At 34.6% G+C, this 23140-nt stretch overlaps 1 protein-coding gene across 12 annotated transcripts in view; it reads left to right on the top strand.

The window, feature by feature from the left end:
* The window catches only part of KNDC1 (kinase non-catalytic C-lobe domain containing 1), a 57995-nt gene that overhangs the window by 32455 nt on the left and 2400 nt on the right, over window positions 1-23140 (top strand). The window contains exons 7-29 of one of the 12 annotated variants that reach the window (XM_064430960.1): window positions 1827-1941; window positions 4983-5054; window positions 5157-5218; window positions 7404-7562; window positions 7893-7970; window positions 8576-8666; window positions 8839-9001; window positions 9097-9938; window positions 10046-10190; window positions 11732-11823; window positions 13254-13651; window positions 15464-15557; window positions 15669-15766; window positions 16037-16248; window positions 17548-17661; window positions 18067-18214; window positions 18466-18645; window positions 19704-19919; window positions 20231-20313; window positions 21512-21662; window positions 22064-22186; window positions 22289-22348; window positions 22960-23117. In XM_064430960.1, the coding sequence (XP_064287030.1) occupies window positions 1827-1941; window positions 4983-5054; window positions 5157-5218; window positions 7404-7562; window positions 7893-7970; window positions 8576-8666; window positions 8839-9001; window positions 9097-9938; window positions 10046-10190; window positions 11732-11823; window positions 13254-13651; window positions 15464-15557; window positions 15669-15766; window positions 16037-16248; window positions 17548-17661; window positions 18067-18214; window positions 18466-18645; window positions 19704-19919; window positions 20231-20313; window positions 21512-21662; window positions 22064-22186; window positions 22289-22348; window positions 22960-23117 (3854 nt within the window). Of the gene's footprint in view, window positions 1-1826; window positions 1942-4982; window positions 5055-5156; window positions 5227-7403; window positions 7563-7892; window positions 7971-8575; window positions 8667-8838; window positions 9002-9096; window positions 9939-10045; window positions 10191-11714; window positions 11855-13253; window positions 13652-15463; window positions 15558-15668; window positions 15767-16036; window positions 16249-17547; window positions 17662-18066; window positions 18215-18465; window positions 18646-19703; window positions 19920-20230; window positions 20314-21511; window positions 21663-22063; window positions 22187-22288; window positions 22349-22959; window positions 23118-23140 lie in introns of those variants that run through there. The other 11 variants (XR_010367452.1, XR_010367453.1, XM_064430961.1 and 8 more) reach the window with 11 other exon arrangements.

The raw sequence follows: 23140 nt of genomic DNA, 5'->3' as shown, positions 1-23140 counted from the left end.
AAAGAACACATGAAAGGATTTTGCACTCCAGGGTGCTGGTGATAGCAAAATTGGAGAAAGAAATTGAATCTTATCACCTGGCTTCAAATCTGTCTATGCTGAAGTTACTAATTTTTGCAATGTGCCACAATGCAGGATAGAAGAATAATAGCACCAAGTTCATTTTTATCTGTTGGAGGTAGGCAGAATATGAAACATTTTCAGTAAATCAAAAGGTGCGTTTCCTGATATATTTTGTTTTAAAAAATGTAGTTTATCTGGTTCATCTTCAAAGAAAATTTAAACAATATGAACCTAAAGTACTGTGTTCTTTGAGAAGGTCTTCTGGTTCAAATTATTAACAAAGTTTCAGCTACAGAAATTAATGTCCTCCTTTTCTCCATAGATTGCACTGAAGCTATTTCTATTTGTTGAGCTTTATGAAATTCAATGCAGTAGTCAACTCATTATGTATCTCATGATAAAATCCAAAGAGCATCTCAGGAAAAGGATGAAAAATTGACTTTAGTAAATGACAGTGCAGAGGCTGATTTGTCAAAGTTAATGATGTAGTGCCATTGTGTGTGGGAGAGACCCTTAGTCTATGTAGATGTTATAAATACTGATTGGGATATAAAGGTGTCTGTAAAAGCAACAAAACAGTTCAGAGGGGGTTTTGTTGTCTCCTGTGCTTCAATTTTGTGTTTAGGTTTTTTTGGGTTGGTTTGGTTCATTTTTTGTTTGATTGGTTTTTGTTTCTTTGGAGGTTTTTTTGAGGGTGAAATGGGGTTTTTTTTCCAGAGTTAATCCTGAATTACTTCTGGTAATTCTTTTCCTAACATGGCCTGAAATTGACTCATTCAGGACTGCATATGTAAGAGAAAATGTGCTGTGCTCTTTTTTTTAAAAAAAAACACTGCTCTCACTCAGAGGTTTCTGCCTACAATGAACTTTTTAGTGTTCCTTTGGTAGATGAACGGAGATCATAAGTGCAGCTGATGTCAAGAGCCACTACTAGAGATGAGCTTTTCCATTAGCACGGTTTGATCAGGGAGGTGTGTGTGCACTACTGTAAATCTCCAGTTCTTACATTCACACAGACACACACCACCCCCCAAAAATAAAAAATCACAGAATGTAAAGTGTGTCTCTGAAGAACAGTAAGTTTCCATGGAGCAGTATCTTTGTCACATTAAGGTATTATGCCAGATATCAAAAGCTAAATTGGTAGTCAGAAAAACAAATGCTGTTACTACAAATTGAGCAGCCAGTGATTAAATACAAAACAGCATGCTGGGATTTCAAATAAACCTGTCATTAATTCTGTCAATATTGTTAACATCTTTCACAGAAGAACAAGAAATGTTGATGAAATCTTTAAGGTAAGACATGTAATGCAACTGTCAGGGTAAATCAGGTTTTGAATGTGGGACTGTTTTGTTGATGGCAATCATTTGAATTTTTTATGTTTTTCAGTCTAGGTGTTGTCCCTATAATTATGTAATTATGTTTCAATTCATCATAAAATATGTCTATTACACAATAGACATTCTAAGAGTCTTTTCTTAGTATGGTAAGAAAGACCTTCCAGACAGCTGACTTATCCTGAAGGAATTAAGAAATTAATTCATTTATACTTTACTTATATATAGTTAGCTGACTGTGCCATGCTTTTTTAATAAATAGTATTAATTCATTACTGGTAAGTGCAATAAATATATTTTCTTGTTACGTTTTAAGTTGAGTATTTTTTTTTTATATTAGGATTTACTTTTCTATTGCATTAGTAAATGTTTTAAATTTGTGATGATTTTTATAATTTTCTGCATCCTCACTGTTTTTTTCAGTGGATCTCTCTAAAACTCCTGTTGTCCTGGTATGGTAGGCCTCTGAAAGACTATGAACTCTGGGCATTATGTCATGAGTGTTTATGTACTCTGCAGACTTGCATAGATTATCCAGGTATAGTCTTAATTATCATGAAGTATTTTGCCTAGTTATTGATGTTCACTGTGTTAATATTTCTTTTATTCTGTTGATTGAAAGGATCTTGACTCTCATTTTGCGTGCAGATATTTCTATTTTGATTCCCTTAAATTGTGACAAAACTCAATTTGGAGTTTTCTTCCACATATAGGTGAAAGTCTCATATATAGGTGGGTTTGTTTTTTGGTTTTGTTTTTTTTTAAATTCTGAATCTTGATGGCTTTTGCAGCAGAAATTAATCTTTGGCTTCAAGCAGTGAAACAAATTTTAGACTTTTTGGGAATAGAGAATCTGTACTTCGACTTTTAAGAAAAACACTTGTGACTTGTATCAAGCAGGAGGAGATAAGTTTTACATGTGTGTATACATATATATATATATATATATAAACAAAAAACTTCCTCTTTTGCCAGGATTTCTTTGTGACAAATAATTCCTGACCTATTTTCTACAGTACAGGGCTTTGTCATTTTAAAGTACCCAGGATCTTGTCATGGAGTTAGTCCTTCCACATCCCATATGCTTCAGTTTATAGACAAATTATCAGAAATAAACTTCTGAGAGGAAGAGAGAACCGTCCTTTGACAGAATTGGAATATGTTGTATGTGACTAAGAAGACCATCCTAGATTTCCATGGACATTCTGAATGATGGTTTAGCTTATACTAATGATAAACCTATAGCAGAAGTTTCCACCACCACCACCCTTTATTTTCCTTGATTTAAAAAACTTGCTTTTGGGAGTATGGGCAGGGATGAGCTTGAAGCCTTTAAGTGAAACAACTGGATAGTAATGTACAGAAAACTTACTGCATCTCTTCTGATTTCAGCTTCAGTTATTTTATTTCTGTTATATAAAACTGCTTAAGAGTAAATAAGCCATAAATGAAGATTCTGAACATTTTAAGAATTCTGGAAAATAATACTAAGTATTTAATATATCTTGTAACAGAAGGATTATTTCAGCCTCATAGCATGTTCCTTATGTTTCTGAAGGTTTCAGCTAACTGCACATAATGGCTTGGATTCTAATGTAATATTCTTAGCCAGCCTGTTACTGCTCTCTTAAGAATGCATGTCTTAAAAATACTAAAAGTTGTCATCTGAACCTTATATACGCTATAGAAGGGAACATAATGATACAAACCACCAAATGGAAATTATTTTACTTAAAACTTCTGTATTTGACAAAAAAAGCTACCTTGAAGTTGAATATTGGTTTCAGATTTAGATTGTTTCTGCAAGAGGATTCTCTGCCTGTTCTGAGGGGAGTGGTGCATTGTGGAAAGGTTTATAGTGGTGTTACTGCTTTATTGCCCACACACATATAAAGTTCTCTCAACATTCCTTTTGAATAATACTTACTGAAGGTGAAGCTGATAGGTATTTTGAATACATCTTGTAAAAAAATCCTTTGTCTTGACAATGGTATAGTGAGACTGGTAGCTGATGAGCCATGGTTAAATGTATGAAGCTGGATTATTTTTTATTTAGTCACATAGCCTTTTTCTCCAAATCCTTCCTTGATTACACCTTTCTCATAATCCTAAGCAGGATTACCTGCTTAAGAAAACATATCCCAAAGCTAGCCTCTTCTTCACGTATTTGTTAATTCAACTGTGCTACAGAAGTTGTTTGTAACCTCCACTGAGACTTAATTCCTCTCCACTTATCAGAGGATATTGCTTACAAGTTGCTGGTGGGTGATTCAGGGAACCCAGGTGAGGATTCTTATGTTGCACTGAACAAGCTGAGGTCTGGTTTGTGTGGGCAGGGCCAGGGACATGTACTGCTGGCAAAGACAGAGTGAGTGTGAAGCTGCCTCTGCAGAAACAACCAGCGAAGGTTCGCATTTGGGAAAGCTTTGCTTTTCCAGACTTGTACTTCGGGTCCAACTTAAATATTATTGAAGGTAGTAGACAAGCCTTTATGTTAAGCACAGTGAGTAATTTAATTTTAGATGTGGTTTGTACAAATAACTAAAAAAGGGAAAGTGTTACTGCCTTTTTTCTTACTTTTTTTTTCATCTTAGACCGCTTCAATTAATTATTTATTAATAAATTGATGTTTGTGTGTCTCTTAGACATCTTTAATATTTTATTTCATAATTAATACATTTAATGTTTTAATGTCTTATTCAGTTTTAAGAATCTATTCTTCCAGTACTTTGTTTTTAACAAGAAAATAGTGCATTTGATGGTAGTCTAGAAATAGAGGACTACAGTTGGACTGGAAGAGAACTACTTACTGGCCAGTTGGCTTTTAATTGAAACACATAAAATTAAACAGTCCTTTGAAGTTAGCAAACAGATAGACACAGTTTTGCCACAAGGTTTCAACACTATATTTATATTATGTGATCTCATTACCGTAATGTTAAGTTTTTGAAGACCTCAGATCATTTAAAATAGTTTTAGAAGTGCATTATTTCATTTTTAACAATGGAAAATTTCATGGCCTTGCAAATACTGACTTATGTAACATTTCTTCACTAAGTGTGATTATAACTATTTGTGATAAACTCGACTTCATATCCTGTTGCACCTAGCGGAGGTTTGGATCTGGCCACGTGTGTGTCAGCTTTCTCCAGATGCTGACCCTCTGTTTTTGTGGGGTTGAAGGAGGAGAAGAGGAGAGACTTAAATTCTTAGATAAATTGACCATCTTTTATTGGTACCCATTGAGAAGACTAAAGTAGATCTACCTATTGTATTTATTTCTTTTTGTTTTGTTTCTTTCTTGACCATCCTTTTCAGTGCTGGGTATAAAAAGAATAAACTTCCAGTTTCTTGTCTTTGTTCTGCAGAAATTGCTTTGGGTAATTACACAGCTATTGTCTCTTTATTGACTTGTGTCTGTTCTAGCATAAATGTTATTTAAAGCATCATTTACTTTAGGGTGATTTCTGACATTGTAAATTCTTTGTTAAAATTATTTATTTTTATTAGTGCTAAATAGCTACAAGAACAGATACTTATTATACCTTGCCCTTTTGTTGTTTTTGGGTTTTTTTGCAGTGGTCTTATGTTTGGACTCTGTGCTGATTGACTGCCATGGAAGGATCCTCTTTGCTGCTCCAACAGCTAAAGGTAAAATAAGAGATTGCATGTTCAGCTTTTATTTCTTTTCAGGGGAAGTGGAGAAGAAAGCAAACATCTTACCTTTTGTTTCTGATTTCTTTTCTCATTTAGAATCTTGTGATGTATTTTATTTAGCTCCTGAAATTGAAGAAGAGGATGTGGATACTGAGAAGGTAATGTGGTAGGTTATGTAGATTGCTTTGTATTTTATCAAAGGACAGTTTTATCCCTCTGCTAGTTGGAGAAGAAAGCTAAACTCTTCTAAGATGGTGTTAATATTTCTCATTTCTCCCAATGTTTCTTGGTTATCTGTGGGGCTTTTTTGATATATTGATCTCTCATTAAATCAATTGCTTCTATAATTTTTCATTCCAGAATTGGAGTAACTGCCAAAAATGTGCTATTCAATGGTTTTCCATAAGACTTAATTATTTTCAATTTTTTAGCAGTAAGACAGACTTTTAAGTCATTTTTTCACATTCTGAAGGTCATAGTAAGATCATTAACTTAGACTATCTGGACAAAAGCCCAAGCATTATTCACACTTAGAAGACTGGATAAAAATGTCATTATCAGTATGTTTTTACTTTGGAAACATTATGAATGATGTCTTTTTCCAATATAGTTTTCTTAGAGCTTTTTTCTATAGATAAAAACCATAATAAGCTTTTAGAACAAAGATAATAAAAATGTCAAATAGCGGGTGAATGTGTCTCCACTGCAACTACTTTTGAATTGCAAACTGTACCACAATGATCTTAAAAGTCAGGGGAAGAGAATTTAGAGTACCTTTCTGTTATGTAAAAAGAGGTTAGCTAATATGTGCCTTGTGTCTCATCAGTTCTTTGGAATTAGACATAATAATCATGAATCAGAAAATAAAAGCTCATAAAAATCTACTAAAAACATTCCATTTTCTGTAAAGCTGTCTGTAACTAGAAAATATTTTTATGTCTTTCCTAAATTTTTTTAACTGCTTTGATCCAATGTGCTGGTTTTTCAGAGGCTTCAGGAGCTTAAACTAACCCTGAAATATAATACAGCAGTTTCACCAGACAGTAGAAAATAATAGAAATTAATAATACTTAAGTCTTTGTGCTTTATTTTCTTTAGAATGTCTTTAGAAAGTAATCTGTTCCGTGTTTTTCTACAACAATTATTCTATTACATATAGAATAAGCTGTTGGGGTTTTTTTCCTTTTTCCTGATGGCTGTATAACTTTCTAGTTATAAACATTCAGTTCAATTTATGGTATGGGAATGAAGACTGTGTAGTGTCACAGTAACAGTTCTTTACAAAGAACTTTCATTGAAGGTTCTGATGGCATGGATGGCAAGTTTTTCGTAAATAAATTTAGGGTAATCTTGGAGTTCTAAACCTAAGGGGAAGAAAATTATTTTTGTTTTGATTGAGCTGCTTTCTCTATTTCAGGTGGTTTTTTACCTGTTAGTAGCTTTTCTTCAATGGTTCAAATGGAACTAGTCAAAAGATTATTTTGTTTGTAGTGAACTTGTTATATTTTGTTCATTGCTGTTCACTTTGCTCAAAAGAGTGCAGAAAAGATTGTTTTATGAGAACACATTATTTTCTACTGTGCTTTGGGTTCTGTCCGTTGAGCTTTTGTAATATCTTTGAGAGGCAATGTAAAGTGTGGTGCTTTAAATTTCTTAAAGTTGCATTTATAGTACATGCTAACATATGAAAACTGAGCATTAAGGGGACTAAATCTGACTCTGAAAATTGTAACTCTTCAAATGAAACAAGAAAACTCGTAAAGACCAAGTCCTTTGCAAGGTCCCTCATTGGGGCAACTTCAATTGCTCTAGCTGCAGGTAGCACAATAATTGCTAAAATAAATATGCAGTGCCTCATTTTTCTGACAGGTGTAATCTTCTCTATAAATATGACTTGTGCTGGCTAGTATGTAATTACTGTGTGCCACTTACTTGCCGAATTATCATGACCTTTTTTAAGTAAATTGCAGCTGGCCACATTTTATGGTAGAACTCTGAAGCTTGCAGCAATCTTTTTACATAAGAAAGAAATTCTTCAAAAGTGTTCTAAAATACATTTTTCTTAGGTAAAGAATAAGACAATTAATGTCTGTTACTCCAACAGTAGAAAAATAGCTGCTGGTTTTGGCCCTGCATAACAACTAGATTTTGAAGTGGGCTGGGATTTTCATCAGCACCCTCAAAAGCCAAATGTAATCTGTACTTTAAAAGCTCTAGTAAGTTTTTTTTTCTTTTTTGGCAGGAAATGGGGGGGATTTTGGATAATTTGCTGGAATTGTTTTTGAAGTGGAGGCTTTTTTTAGTCTATTTAAATCTTTCTTGTCTCTTACGTTATACCAATAGGTCTGTGTTTATGGTGTTGCTGCAGTTCTGTGGATGGCAGCAAAATACAGTGTTCCACTGAGTCATAAAGTAGTATTGCCAAGAAAATTTAAAAAACTACTTCTGGATATGGCAAGAAAAAACCCTGAAGAAAGACCTTCTCTAACTGCTGCAATTAAGGTTACTAGATTTAGTTGTGTCTAAAGTGTCATTTGAGTGTTTTTTAAATCAAAATAATAACTTCATACTTGTAATAGACTGATATCTAATTAAATCATAACCAGTCACTTTGGGTTTTGTTTTTGAAGTTACCTCCTTAGGGGCACAGAGGGGCGTGTTTTTAATTTAGATTGAAATTATCAAGGTACTTGGACTTTGACAAGGTTCATAAGACTTCCTAAACTTAGATTACTTCTAATTGACTATTTATCTTAACTTTGTCCTTGTCCATGAATACCTCACGTGATTGAAAACTTATTTACTGACTGAAAATTGCAATTTTTTTTTTAGACATGCAATCATTATTTACTTGAACAAGGTATAAACAGCAAAAATATTTTGACATTATTGGGTAAACCCATCTTTAAGGTAAGAGTGCCACCTTTCTTCAATTTTGTTTGTTTTTTCAATTAATTCTGTAAATGTATTCCAGTAAGATTTTGTTGACTGCACGTGTAGCTAGATTTTGGGTTTGGTTTTGTTGGTGTGATATCTTTTGGTTGTTTTGTTTTGGTATTTTCAAGTCTGTAAGTATTGCCTTTTTCTAGTTCTTTCTGTGTGAGTGATCACAGATTGTGATGCTCTGACTCCACAATCTATATGGATAAAGAATAAGTAACTAATTTCATAATCTCTCTTTTTATTTACCACCCCACAGAAGAAATTAATATATAATGTTGGGTTCTGGTTGTGTTTCAAATGTGTTTATATAATGCACACAGGATTCAGTCAATCCATGAAACTGAGTTTATTCAAAACTTTGAGTAGCAAGTTACCAAGATTTCTAAACAGTTATACCAGTCCTTATAGTTCTGTATGTAATTTTCTTAATTCCTCACCTTGGCATGACTAGGTTGTTGCAATATTCAAGGTGTATATGAGGATTGGAGGTTTTTTTTAAATAATGTGCTGAGCAGAACTAGAAAAAAGAAAATGCTAATAACATCAATTTGGGCTTCAATGTTTATTGTTAGGCTGTTGGGGAAGAAGTCTTGTCTGAAGATCGTGTCTCTTTTGAATTTAAAAATGAGAAATATGAAATGGACCCTTCAGAGTCAAGTCTGGGTAAGCAGTCAGGCTCTGACATGTTTACTCTGGCTTAGTATTCTCTAGTTCACTTCTCCATATAAGATTTTCTCAGTCCAATATGCAGTTGTTTTTCTATCTGAATTGATTGTTAACTTACTTTACATTTCTGTTTTACATATTGATCATCTTTCTGTGTTTTTGCTTTTAGGATTTGTGCCTTTTACCAGTGAAAGTAAACTTGTAGCAGTTAAAGGACCAGTACCATGCCAGATTTCACTAAATTGTGAGAAAGCAACATTACCTGTTGCATTCACCTCTCCTGCAACTCATTTTAAGCCTATTATTTTGCAACAAGATGCAAATATAACAAAGTTAGTATATCCTAAAGCAGAATAAGTTAAAGATTAAATGTCATTGTTAAATCTGTTTGAATTTTCCTTTAAAAATTCTTTGTGTTTTTTTTCAGAGAGGTTCAAACACCAGTTTCTGACCAATTCAAGAAAGAGACAAGGAAAGAAAAACATATGAACAACAACAAATCAGGGTATATAGAAGACTTCAAAAGCTGTGGTATTGAGGATACAGGTGTTATTGAAACTGTTCCTGAAACACCCGAGTGTCATTTACAAGTTCCAAGCCACTCATTCCAGATGTCTTCAGAAGAGCAAAACTCAGGCAGTATGTTTGCTTCTACAGTTACGTTACCGTCACCACCTGATTCCTCACATGCTCTACAAGAGAAGAGCATTTTGTCTGAAGATCCCTCCAGCTCTTTAGCTTGTCCTACATCTTCTAATTTTCTTCATATAAATAACATCATTCTCAAACAGAACTCAGAGAAAAGAGTTCTGACATTTGTACCAGTACATTTGGCTGTATCAGAGCAAATACCAAATAAGCCTCTTCGCTCAAGAATTGCTTATGATTGCTATCACAGTTTGCCAGTGCTACTTTCAAGTACTATTGCAAGTTGTAAAATGAGCATGCAAGCAGAAAATGATGCCTCCCTTTGCAATGTGCAAAGTCATGAGACTACTAATACAGAGAACCAGTTTGATAAAAGAAGCCCAGTTATTCAAACTGACTGCCAAGAAACTGAGTGTGCTACCAGCATAGACAGTTTTTTCACTGAAGAAGAACACACACCATCTACTTCAGTGAGTAGAGACAGTTACAGTTTCTTCAGTGATGAAGTCCTGCCCCATCAGAACACAAGTGACACTTCACTACAGGAAGTGATTCATCTTATACAAGAGGAGTTTGCATTTGATGGTTATTTAGAGAGTGGAGCTGAAGTTTTTGATATGGGTATGTGCATTTTCTTCTGTATGTTTTTATCATTGACTTGTAAGAATATTGCTGTTAATTTTTTTCTCCCTCTTTTATTTGTTTCTGTTCTTTTTATTTTAAACAAGGCAACTTCATTTTAAACTTAAAGGGAATTAAGTTTGGTATGTTCTCCGATAGAATTTGTGAGAAGTTTTGTGACCTCTACTGGGATGAAAAGTTACTGGAGAATCTCTATCAGGTAGTAAATGGAGGAAGATCTTCACATTTATGGTAGGTGTTTTCAACTTTGACCTTCTTACATTTGAATTTAATGCTTTTATCCCTAATTTGTAGATGCAGGAAAGAATTTACATTTTCTCTTCAGGTATTCATATTTGTTTCCTGTAAACTGTTCATTTCACAGTTTGAGGTTTTTCAAAGCTTTTTCCATGGCAAACAGTGCTTAATGGTTCAGTCAAAAATATTTTCTACCACCCTTTTCTATAACTCCATCTTAGGATATCTGAATAATGGAAACTCAATTCTGATCAATTACAACCATTGATGGAGAGCTTCATAGTCCTGTTAGAAGGAGACTGTTTAATCAGAAGTATATTGTTCTTACTGTTCAGTTTGTTTATTCTGTTTGGTATTAGTTCTTTATACATTATGTGTTCTAATCACACCTAAGAAAGAGGAAATTAATTTAGCGTTGCTAGAAATGTTTTGTTTAACTGGTTTAATTTGACTCAGTGTTCCTCCTGGCAGTGTTTTGTAAGCAGCCTGTAAAGTGACAAAAAGCAGCTAAATTTATTTCTCATTTTTCTTATTTAATTTTCAATGACATATGTATCTACCCAAAAAACAATTTTTAAATTCTTGTTTTACTGCAGCCTCCAAGTGTAGCACACTTTTGTAAAAGCATCTTGCTGAAGACTGTTGAAAAATGTAATCAGTTTGTATCAAAGTTAATTTGGGGATTTTTGGAACTACAAATTTCAAGTTTTGACAAAGAAGCTTAGTAGATACCATTTAGAAAAACTTAATTGTTGAAAGGTGTGTAATCCTTACAGCAAATTTCAGAGATAACAGATTATGACCTCCAAATACCCAACCTTGGTATGCTGGCCTATTTCCCCTTTGAGTTGGGATTTTTAAGGAAATATTGAAAATTGGTTGGAAGTTAGGCCCTTGGTTCCCCAAAGTTCAGTGATATGGTAAGAGAAACCTGAGCTGTTGCAGCTGAATTACTGAGATTTATGAAGGATTATCCTGTATATGAACTTTTGTTACAAAGTAGTTTTTGACAGTGAGAGATCATAATTTATTATCCAGAGAAAAATGCAGGTCTAGCTTTTACATCATATGCAAGGCCTGACTTAAACTATCTCTCAGACACTGCTTACTGAACATTAGTTTGACAAAGACTATAGCAGTTTTTCAGTGTTAGCTTATTTGACTTAAGATTATGATTCTAACTAGGGATGATTTAGAGTCAGTTTTATCCAGAGGTTGATCCTGAGTGAAAAACCCACTACAGTAACTTGCAGTCTGTAGTTATGCCTTCTGTCTGTGTGTGCTCTGATCCTTCTGTTGAAGTTTTGCCAAATGCTGTACAGGAAAATCTCTATATTACTGTGCTTGAATAGCCATTTGAACATTTTTTTCTCATAAAATAACAAGTGCAGCTAAACATGAAAACTTTAGGAGTTAGATAAATGCTATGAAGCTTTTTATGTGCATGATAGAGTCACTTGTAAGATCTCATTTTACTGATGTAAATATAAAAGTATAGGAAATACTAATTTTTCCTAGTCTCCTTGTATTTTCAGCATAACTGAGGCAGATGAAGCAAAATGCAACAATATATTCCAAGACGTGAAGAAATCTGAAAGCTTTTTGGCAAGCAGTGATCAGACAGAGGGTGAGAAGGGACTTCATGTTTCTAGATCTTTGTGAGTGCTGGGAATCTATCAGTGTCAGAAGCTTTGAGACACTTTGCTTGTGTCTTCAGGAAACCACTCTGCTTTAACAGTTACAGAAATTTTCACTGAATCTGAACATTATCAATGCCTTAAGGACGTAAATGTCTTTTATACAAAGCTTACATATGACCCAGTGTTATTTTGTGGGATGCAATTTACTTTTACTTACTTTTATTTAAACAGATGTATCTTGAAAACCCTTAGGATGGTAACTGCTGTGTGTGGTTTTCTAGTGTTTGAGTAGATATTCTAAGGTCTACTATATAAGTGGATTGTTTATTTATGCTTGTTCAGTTTGGGTTTTACATTTCTCCTGACACACTTTGTGATTGAAAGTTTACAAATATCTATCTTTCAGTAACTGAACTTAAAACTGAGCTGGAACTGGTGAATCCTCATATTATAACAAAACCATTATGCTTTCTAGGCTTGGTGCATTGATGGACAGCTTCTATTCGGTTGCTGTTTTACCAGTGTGAGCTTTTTTTTCAAGACAGTTCAACCAAATTTTAGCATTTAAACTTGGTTACTTCTCTGTTTTGAGCAAAGTGAAAATATGTATGCTTTACAGAAGGGCTTATACACTTACATTTTTAATTTTTATAGCAAAACATAAATTTGTAATTTCTCACTTGGCTGGTGGTGTTACAGTTTTCCATTTTGGCTCAGGATGATTGCAAATGTAGAGCTAGACTTCCCTGTGGAGTGTATAATTTCTTTGCACCAGGAAATTAGGTTTGTTTGACTCCAAAGTGGCATATCTAAGCCCTGGAGGGTTGCTCAAGTGAAAAGGGAGACTTCTGGCAGGTATAAATGCTCCTGTCAGCATTATATCAACCCTTGACTGTCACCTCAGTCCCTGAAGGCTGTAGTAGTTGTTACAACTGAAAAAAAGTCCCATCATAACTCAATGGCTTGAGTCCTGTAGGAGTAGAAAGTTTAACATCTATTGGCTATATCAAGTATTCTTGCCCTCTCTGTAAGGAATAAAAGTTCAAGACTTACGAATGGAAAAAACCTCAAAAGCTAAACATTTTTCTAATGTGTGCTTAGGTCTGACATATTTAACTTTTGTTTTAAAGTTTCTGTGTTGTTAAAATGCTTGTTGCATATGCATAGAAAATATTTTGTGCTTTTCAGAAATTTATTGTTTAAGTATTGCTCAATAGTTCAGAAATGTTTTTAACCTTTATCATTTTACAATGTGTAGTTGAGAAAAAAATTCTAAAATCACAATAAGCACCTAAACCCACTGTTAGAGCACATGGTAGTCTCATAATAATGTTTTGTATGTGTCATGTTTAAGTTCAATAACGGATGCATTACAGCACATGACCATTATTTCTTTTCCCCTACACACCTTCTTTAGGAAAAGGAGAAGCAGACTTTAATGTGAAGGCTGAGCCTGTTATAAAAACATCATTAGTTGAAATGGATTTTGATGTGTCACCTTTGGATAATACCAAAAGAGAATTGACTCTGCAGGGTACAATCCCTATAGCAAAAGAGCAACAATATTTGCAAAGCAACAGCTGTGGTCCAGGCTTTGCAGAAGAAAATACAAGTTCAGAGGAACAGGCCATGATAAAGACAGCTGGAAGCAGCTACCTGGCATCTCCCAATCTACCTGACTTTTGTGGCTGTAGTCCTGGTTGGAGCAGTGCATTTTATGGAGCTGAATGTTTTGATTCAGAAGTTCATAGTTACTTGAAAAACCTTGGAAAGCAGAAATCAAGTGAGTCTCAAAATATAGATGCTAAAAAAGTGGTGAGTACATTGATTTTAAATCACTAAGATACATCTTGCTGGTTAAAAGTGTGATAAAATTTGTTCTATTATAGTGAATCAAAACATCATTTCTTTTTTAAATATTGACTCTTCAGCAGTTTAAAATCCTCAGGATTTGTCATGTCTTAGCAATAAACCACAGGAGAGGTGTGGTATTCCAAAATAAAGCACGCTGACACAAATGTGCAATCACCAATCTACAACCCATTTTCTGTTCTTAAAGTTGACTGGAAAAGGACTGTCTGCCCTTTGCACCAGCCCCAAGGTGGTGTTACTGTAGCAAAGAGCTAAGAAGGACTGTGACTGGAGCACATCACGGGCACAAAGCTTCATCGAAAGTTTTTATACTCTAGACCTATCTGAATTGGAAAATGTTGTGGAATAGACAGGGAATTTGACTTCATTGCTACTCACCCCAGATTTTTTAGGGGACAAACTACTTCGTCCACCAGATTCCAAATGGTCACTCCTTCTGATTCTCTTTCTGTTTACATAGTCTCTTAAGCACCTTGATTTTGTTTTAGTTGGTGAAGCAAAAGCAGACCTTGAAGTAAAACCAAGCAGCTTCCAATTAGAATCTGGATAATAGCTTTCCTGTGCTTTCCCTGTTCTCTATGTAATGCTCTGTAGGAGTATCTCTTTTAAAAATCCAGGGGGCTTTTATGACTCTATGCTAATGAACTATGTTGTTAAACCTTTTGAGCTTTTCTGAAAAACAGTGACAGGTTTTTCTTAAGCAAATTAATTTCTAGCAAGTCCATCCCATTAAAGCTAACCTATTTACCAATCTGTTGTTTGATATGTTAGCTCTGAGCTGTGTGTTTTCTGATCACTCTGCCTGTGGGAGTTGTCTGCTGCATTCCGTGAACTTACTGCATTTAAAGTTCTGTTTCATGTAACTGGGTCACTGGTAGTTAACTTAGGATCCAAGTGCAAAAGTCACCTCTTTTATAAAGCCCAACATACATCATGTTCATTGTTTCATAATAAATCAGAAGCTGAACTCAAAGTACATGGCCCATTTTTACTGGCTGGTAAAATAATGAAACCTTTGATATGTAAGCAATTATAAATGTAAATGTTTACTTTTAAATTGATATATTTTGAGGAGCCTGATATACTTTCATTTCTACTCATTGCTTAAGTTACATAATTCTATAGAAATTTAGTTTCCTTTTTTCAATTTTGTGAAATACATAAATAGAAAATATGAAAGCTGAACTTTGAAATTTATATGTCCTTTATTTCTAGAGCTGCTCTCTTGCCTGCTTTCTGACCTGGTTATATAATATCATGTAATTATCCCTCTTTGGAAGCCATTGATTTCAGTCAGACTTTCAGTTCTTGCTGCAAATACAGGTCAGCTGTTTAAAGTGTTTCTGGGGCCTGCACTAAATTCAGAACATACAAATTTTAATTCTGGATGACTTCTGATTTTAATGTTAAAAATGCTCTTGAAAACAACCAGATAAGTGCAATTATAACTAAAGGCATATTTATGTGAACAAATTTAGACAAACTCCCACACAGTCTCATCATACACAAACCTCCTCCTGTCTGGTTGTAGAACTGTGACATTACTAATGCTTTTCTGGGAACAGGTAACTCCTGCTGTATCTTGCTTGTAAACACAGATGTAAAAGGTAGTTTTTCATTGTTAATAATATATTCTTGTCTGTTTGGATGTTCTTTTTTCTTCATACAAAATAATTCTCCTCTAGAATTTAACTTTCTTACTAGAACTGCCTTCTACTTACAATTCTGATCAGAATCCTATTTCTTTTTAAATAGGAACTAGAACAATTGCTAATGATGGAGACAAAAAATTACAGAAAGACCATAAAGTTTTACCAGAAACTATTGCAGAAAGAAAGAAGAAGCAAAGGTAAGATTACGGCAACTTGCCAGTAATAAAATGACTGCATGGTACTTTTAAGGACCTGCTCTGTCACTCTGAATCATTGGTGTTCTTATGCCATGTATTTTAAATCTAAAGGTCCTGAAACTAAATCTATGTTGCCCAAACTGAGAGGACAGCTACAAGAGATGAAATCAAAAGTGCAGTTTCTTGAACTGGTAAAGAAATATGTGCAGGCAAGTCAGACTTTATTTCACTTGTGCTTCATTTACTGCATCAGTGTAACTGGCTGCTCAGATCACTGTAAGAAATTTGAAATGGTTTGTGTCAAACTGCCAAATTAAGTAAGAGCCAAAAGAATTATTAAAGGTAATTTCTGCTAGTATTACTTAAAAAGAAAAAAAAATTAATTATATGAAATGCAGTTTGTCTTTACATTGATTGCATTTTGTGTGAATTTTCCTCTTTAATTTCTTGTTTTATCATGGCCTTGCTTCTTTGAGCAGATGATGTATGCAGAGCAGTGGGGTGTGGAATCCTATGTGCTGCCTACAGTCATTCACAATGGGAAAGGTGACACCATGGACATGGCACCTGTGGATGAATCATCACTGCTGCTTTACTATAACACAGAGAAACAGCAGTGTAACAATCAAAATGGAGTGAGAGTTCTGCAGGCCGGTACACCACTTGGTTTAATGGCTTATTTATATTCTAGGTATAATATATTTTACACATAAATTGGGAGGGGGTTGAAGCATAGTTGCTAAATCAGGAAAAACTTGTTTCTGTGATGAATCCTAGTTACTCAACATTTAATAAATTCTCCTCTCTTCTATCAAGTTGTTGTTATTTCTGTGAACACTCATTTACAGAAATGGAGATGAAAATGTCAAAAGATCAGCTGGCTTTCATTAAAAGTATTTGATAATAAATAAAAACCTAGCAATTTTAAATTTTTTAATATTTGAATTTCTTGAGGCTTCCTCTGACAGTTGCCATGGAATCAAGACTTTAAGTTACTGCCAGCAGTACAGCAATTCTTCAAATAATCATATAATCATAATAATTTGGTAATTCTAATTAATAAGGTCTGGATATGAAAATGTTTAGGTTCATCTCTACAGATTATTGCCCCAATAATCAGTCCTTGGCAATGATCAAGATTCAGGCTTATCTCAAGGTTTTAATGGGGACAGAGGTGTCCTTCAACTCTGGTAAGGGCAATGTTTTCAGGTACCTAAGCTGTAATAGTGTTAAGGATGGAAATTGCCAGAGGCTCCATCAGATTTGTGTCACTGTAGAGGGAGCAACTTCCTCCCTGCTACTTCTCCCACTTCATCCTGACTCTTGAGACCCAGTTACACTGAGTGCTGCTTTTCCTGGTAGTTAGTATTTTACACAAAGTGAAGGAAATGTTTTGGAATTGGACTTTCCACATTCATCAAATCCAAATTTCCATGGTCAGCTGTAAGCCAATAGGGGAAAAAGACAATTAACCTGTGTTAAGACCTTGAGAGTGTGTGTGTATAAAAAAATAAAATGCTCTCATTTTCAATGTGTATATAATAAGCATATTCTGTTGTTAAAGTAACTACTCCTCTAATTAGAGCTACAGGGAATATTTGCTTGCTTAATGTATCTAATTCTTATGCTGTTCTTATAATAAAAATGCTTTAAAGCAGCATCAAGTTAGATGATAGAAAAAAAAGAAAATTTAATATGTTCTTCCATACTATTTAGATTGCAACTTGCCTTAATAATAGAAATGTCAAAGTGGTTATGCACAAGATTGAAAGTAGAAAAACTCTTTATAAAACAAATTATCCTTTCAGGGTTGGCAATCACAGTACTTGATGTGTAATAATAATTTTTAAAAGAGCCAAGGTTTTATTAAGAGCTTGGGAATTTAAAATGCCTATTTTTGATATTTTGAGGATTTTTTTGCTGTTGCTGTACTTGAATGCAAGTTGAAGATGTGTTCTGGCTTGTCTGAAGTTTTTCTTGTGCTTTACAGAAATGCCTTTTTAGAAGGTTATGTACAGCAGTTTCTTTACACTTTTCGCTATTTCTGCACACAAGAAGAATTTTTGCAGTTTCTTCTTGATAGAATCAGCAGCACTTTATCCAGGTACAGTACATTCCCATGAAAAACATTATCAAAGCAAAAAACAATTGAGTTGCCTCCCAATAACAAATAGCTGTTTCTCAAAAGTCCTACCTAATTAAAATTAATGTTTAGGTTTGTTTTTGTAAGATTCTCTTAACAAGTGAGAGCAAAATGAGGGCAAGAGCTGCATCTGACAATGTGCTTACTTCTCAGTTCTGCTTCTCATTTTTACCAGTGATCCACTAATGGGTTGTAATTAAATCAGCTTTGTTTCCACAGAACCATGGATTCTAGAGACATGAAAATTAGGAATTTCAGATACTACATTAAATACAAAGTAAAACTTGTGGGTTTTGTCAATGCTTATTTTTAAATTGGAATTGGATATTAATTTTGGTGTGATACATTTCTTTTTCTTCTCACCAGTGCAAACCTGGATCCTTCCACGTCGCTTACCAAAATATGTAACCGCAGTTTCTGCATCCTGCAGGCATGGATTGAAGACTGTTACAGTGTAGACTTTGCAACAAATACTGATCTTCTGGGTACCCTAAAAGAATTTATTTCTTCCAAGGTAATTCAGAATTTCAGTAGATCCTTTAAGAAAAAAAAAATGAAGTCAGTTATGGGATATGTAACATAGTTTTTAAAAAAGCTGCTCTAAGTACAATTAAAGTAAATAAAAGAAAAACAATGCTGTATTTGACAGCTGTGTTCAGTATGTCTGCTTTTGGATGAGTAAAAATCTTACAGCTGTATTGTAACTTGCTTATAATTTCTGAGAAATTGGGTTCTGTGTTCTATTAGCCTATTTTGTGTTCCCAGGTTGCCTCATTAAATGGCTACGGGGAGCGCTTGTTGTCACTGCTGGAGGACGCCTCTGCCAGGAAAAGTGGCAGTGCTGATCTGTGCTCTGGTGTGGGCAAATGCAAAGAGGAGAGTGAGGAAGGCAGAAAAACATTACATTCCCTATGTAAAAAGCTCTCAGAAGATGTTTCCAGAAAGGTGTGTCTTCAGACTGCAGTGTATGGTGCACATTTCCATATATTATGTTTTGAGAAAAACAGAAATGTCCAACTTAGAGTCCAGAACTACTTAGTAAGGATTATGTACCTGCATTTTAAATTTTCTTTTGAAAGTATGAAAGATTCAAACAGTTCAGTAACCATGACAATAATCTTAAGTTTTAACTCCTGGCAGCTGTTTCAGTAATCACAGATCAGATAATCAAAATTTTGAAGTAGAATTCTTCATTCTTGACACTAGCATGTGACTCATAGTTATTAGGAAACCTTGGCCCCCTTGCCAAAAATTAATGCTTTTTATTAGGCATCTTTGTAAGACTATAAATACAAAAACAGAAAACAGCAGGACCTACGAGGTTCTAGAACTTCGTAGAAGCTAGAACTTCAAAGCTTGTAGCAAGAACTTGTCTGAACTTTTGTCTGTATTTACTATTTTATTGCGTTCTACAGCCCCAGAAACCAGAAAATATTGCAGGCTTTTCCCAAAAAAACAGATCTCTTTACAGAGTGACCAAAATAACATGTGGAAGTCAAATGTATCAATAATTTGCAGGCTGAATTAAACATCAGCCTCGGGATGAAGGTGCACAATTCCATGGGTATACTGGTGATTCAGCCAAGAAAGGGCAAGAATGGACTTTTTTTATTGTCACTGCACAATAATGATAATGGACAATGGAAGAAGATAAAAGAGTGAAAAAACAAGTGTTTCTTGGAAAGGGATGTTTGATTCTAAGCAAAAAGAAGTAAAATATTTTATGGCAGCAAGCTTCAATAAACAGAGATTTGTTTTAAATACTGATTGTTGATTGAGATCTGGCAGCCTCCTGCTTAGATTCATCCACTGTGCATATGATATCAGCTTAAAATAGCAGTGTTGAGTAAACCAATGTGTTCTGGGCTGACCTTGAAGGTTAGCTGAAGAGTTTTGCATGCACAAAGGTGTTTCTCTTAACAAGACTTTCTTGAAAGTTACATCAAGGGGAGACTTAGTGTTTGCTTTAGAGAAGTTGTAACCTTACTTTTTTTTTTCTACAGAACTTCTACTGGAAGCTATCCAAAGGTATGGGACCAATTTCCCAGTACCAGAGAGAGCGACTGCATGCAGGTTCAGCAGTTTTGCCAAAGCCCTGCTGCAGCGGTTTCACAGAGGAATCCTCAGTCTCCTTAGCTAGAGCAGATGAGGTGGGACCAGTTCTCTTGACTGAGTGCAGTGCCCAGGAGCTTGGTTGGCAGCTGACACTACTGCAACAGGTACAAAGCTCTAGGCTTATTTGGAAGTACAAATAATATCTATCTTCTTACTCTTTCTCTTCTTTCTTTATCATTTCCCAACCTTGTTTCAAGCTTATTTCATATTATTTTATAAGACTTTGAATTCAAACTTTTCTCTTAAATCTCTACAGTGAAATTTAGAATATCTAATGTTATTCTTAGGCTGTGATCCCTCTCATAATTCATGCAGGTGGGGTGGGAGGAGGACCATACTCTGTCATTTTTATCCCCAAGCATTTTAAAAGAACTGTTAGAACTAACAGCAGATATATCTTGCTTTTTTTGTTTAGGAAGTATTTAATAAATGTCATCCAGTACACTTCCTAAATTCCAGAGCACTTGGTGTCAAAGACAAATGTGTTGCTGTGCCAAAGTAAGTTGCTTGTTTTTAACTACAATTCTGTTGATGCACAATAACTTAGAGTCTTGCACTTTTAATACAGCCAGAAACAGATAAACAATTTAAATACTTGATATTTTTTTACAGACTAGGTAGCCTGTTTATATGGGTTATTTAATTGCAGGAGATTTCATTTGTGGATACAGGTATGAACCTATGCACATGCATGTATGTGGAAGGCCACATTTGCTGAGTGACTTCTTTGAAATCTGAAGTGAGTTGAGGCTAGAAGTTCTTACTTCTAAGAACTTGCATTGGGGATTGCTTGAAGGGTTTCATTTTTGGCAGGGAAAAAGTGTCGTGGGTGCTGGAGTAGATCTGTGGTCATGAATGTGTGAAGGTATATAAAATCTCAAAGAAATCTAGTCTTACAGAATAGCTGAGGTTGGAAGGGACCTCTGAAGATACATAGCCCAACCACTCAGCTGGACCAAGTTGCCCAGGGTTATGTGCAGTTGAGTTTTGAAGGTGGATGGAGACTCCACAGCTTCTCTGTACAATGTTCCTTCTGTATGTTAGGGAGATGAATTATTGGTATTCAGAGATATATGGGAATTTTCCTGTAGTTACTGGAGTGATTACCAACCTACTTAAATTATTTGCTCATCAGTAATTGTTTTCATCCAGCCATATAGACCTAATTATTTTTATGATGGTCTACTTCGTACATACTCAGTGGATTCAGTTAGCTTCTAATTAGGAGTTGTTGATTGCACTACCTATGGTAGATTTTTGCTTCTAAGGATGGGGAATGAACATTTAAAGCAAGTCAGGTTGTTCAATGGCCAAGGTTAGATCACCTGGTTTATACAGATTTTGGAGCTCAGTCACGGGAAACGACGTGTGTGGTGCCACTTGATATCAAGCTCAATTTCTTATGTGGCTGCAGTTTTTGAGTTTGGGTTTCTGGCTGTTATTTTGTGGTGAAGGTGTTTTTATGTACAAAAATGTGTCCTGTAAATGTGTATTTTTTATCAGATATACTTACCTTAACAGTAACAGCCAGTAACATGGCTCACTACATACATCATGAAGTATAAAATCAAGATGCCAAGCAATGCAAAATTATTTTAAATGGTTAGAAGTTGACATCTTCACAATCAAGGTTTTCTTTAAAAATCCAGTATCAGCCAGAATTATTTTTTTCCTTTTTTTTCTGTATTTTCTTTAGGGCAGTTTCTCCTGAGACAGTTTCCCTTAAAGTCTGTAATCTTTTTCTGTCAAAGTGCATGCAAGACCAATACCTTCTGCAATTATTGAAAAATGCGGACAGTATCAGCACTTGGGTTGCTGCTGAAATTGTAACATGTCACACAACTAAGGTTTGTCATTATTTATTGTACTATTAACTACAAAACAGTTATGTATTTGTCATTATCTGTGACTTGTTGTGTAGCAAACGTGCAAGAAATAGTCTGAAATACACCTGTGAGTAGGCAGTTAACAATTTGGTTTGTTGTCACAAGGAGGGTCTTGGATGCTTTTTAGTAGCAGGTGTCAAAATCTTAACAGAATGTAAGAAATGAGGGCAGTATGGGTCAAACTTTCTTCAAGGACATCTGAGTGACGGGAAGGGAAAAACTCTGTGAAGGGAAATGTTACTACAGTCAGTAATTTTGATAACAAATTGAAAAAGGAAATGCCTCCTCTTCCTTCTCATTCAGTTTTATTATGTAGATTTACTATGTATATGTGTATATTATATATCTTAATTTTTTTCCAGCGGCAGGTGAGCTTGTTATCAAAATTTCTTCTTATAGCAAAATGCTGCTATGAACAAAGAAATTTTGCTACTGCAATGCAAATCCTAGCAGGCTTGGAAAACCTTATTGTACGACAGTTGCCAGTAAGTTTGGGACTCTGTTCTCTAACCATTTTGCTTAATGTAATCTTGTTCCAATATAGACACTAATGTGAAAAACAAAAATATATTCTGTTTTATTGTAAGGCCTGGAAAATTCTACCTGCAAAAGTAGCTGAGATAATGGAGGAGCTCAAGGCTGTTGAGGTATAGTATAAAATTCTTAATGCCAAATTACATCTTAGGGGTTGGAGAAGGTGCAAGATGTGCTTAAATGGGTGTCTTTGTAGGATGAAAACCATCATTATTACTTTTAATTATGAGTTTAATTTGATTAAAGACTTCTACTCCTAATCCAAGAGTTTAAATAATTTTAATCTCAGTATTTCTTTAACATGTGTCCTGTGTGACAAATCAAAATTTCAAAAGCAAGCTAAAACATTAGATATGCTACATTGTATTAGAAGATTTCTGCAGAAGCTTTGCAGCTGTAAGGTGTTCTGAAAAATCTTAAATGCCTATTTTGTTGCAGGCATTCTTTTATTGATCTGTACAATTTTGAAACATAGTGAGGTTTTAAAATGCAGTTTTGCCTTTCATTTAGAACAATTGAAATTATGTATGAAATATCTTTTGATTAAAGTTACTTTATTTGTGTACTTTAAAAAGTTTGTCAGCAGGTGAATTCATAGTATTGTCTTCAACTTCTGTGCCAAAAGTTAATATTCACGGCAAATAGATAGATAGTGTCAAGTATATGGAGAACTTGTAAAACCTTCCCCAAGACTTAATGTGAGATTAATCTGGTTTTTAACTAGGTGTTTTTAAAAAGTGACAGCTTATGTCTGATGGAAGGAGACAGATTCAAAACTCTTCCAACAATTCCATCAGCCCATGTTTTGGCTATGCATGTCCAACAACTTGAAACTGGAGGATTCACAATGACAAATGGAGCTCACAAGTGGACTAAACTTAGGTAACTATTTTAATTATGTGCAT

The sequence above is a fragment of the Passer domesticus genome, chromosome 8 (assembly GCF_036417665.1).
Source record: "Passer domesticus isolate bPasDom1 chromosome 8, bPasDom1.hap1, whole genome shotgun sequence".
NCBI lineage: Eukaryota > Metazoa > Chordata > Aves > Passeriformes > Passeridae > Passer > Passer domesticus.
Note: the sequence above shows the minus strand (reverse complement) of the source record. Positions and strands in the feature narration are given on the sequence as shown.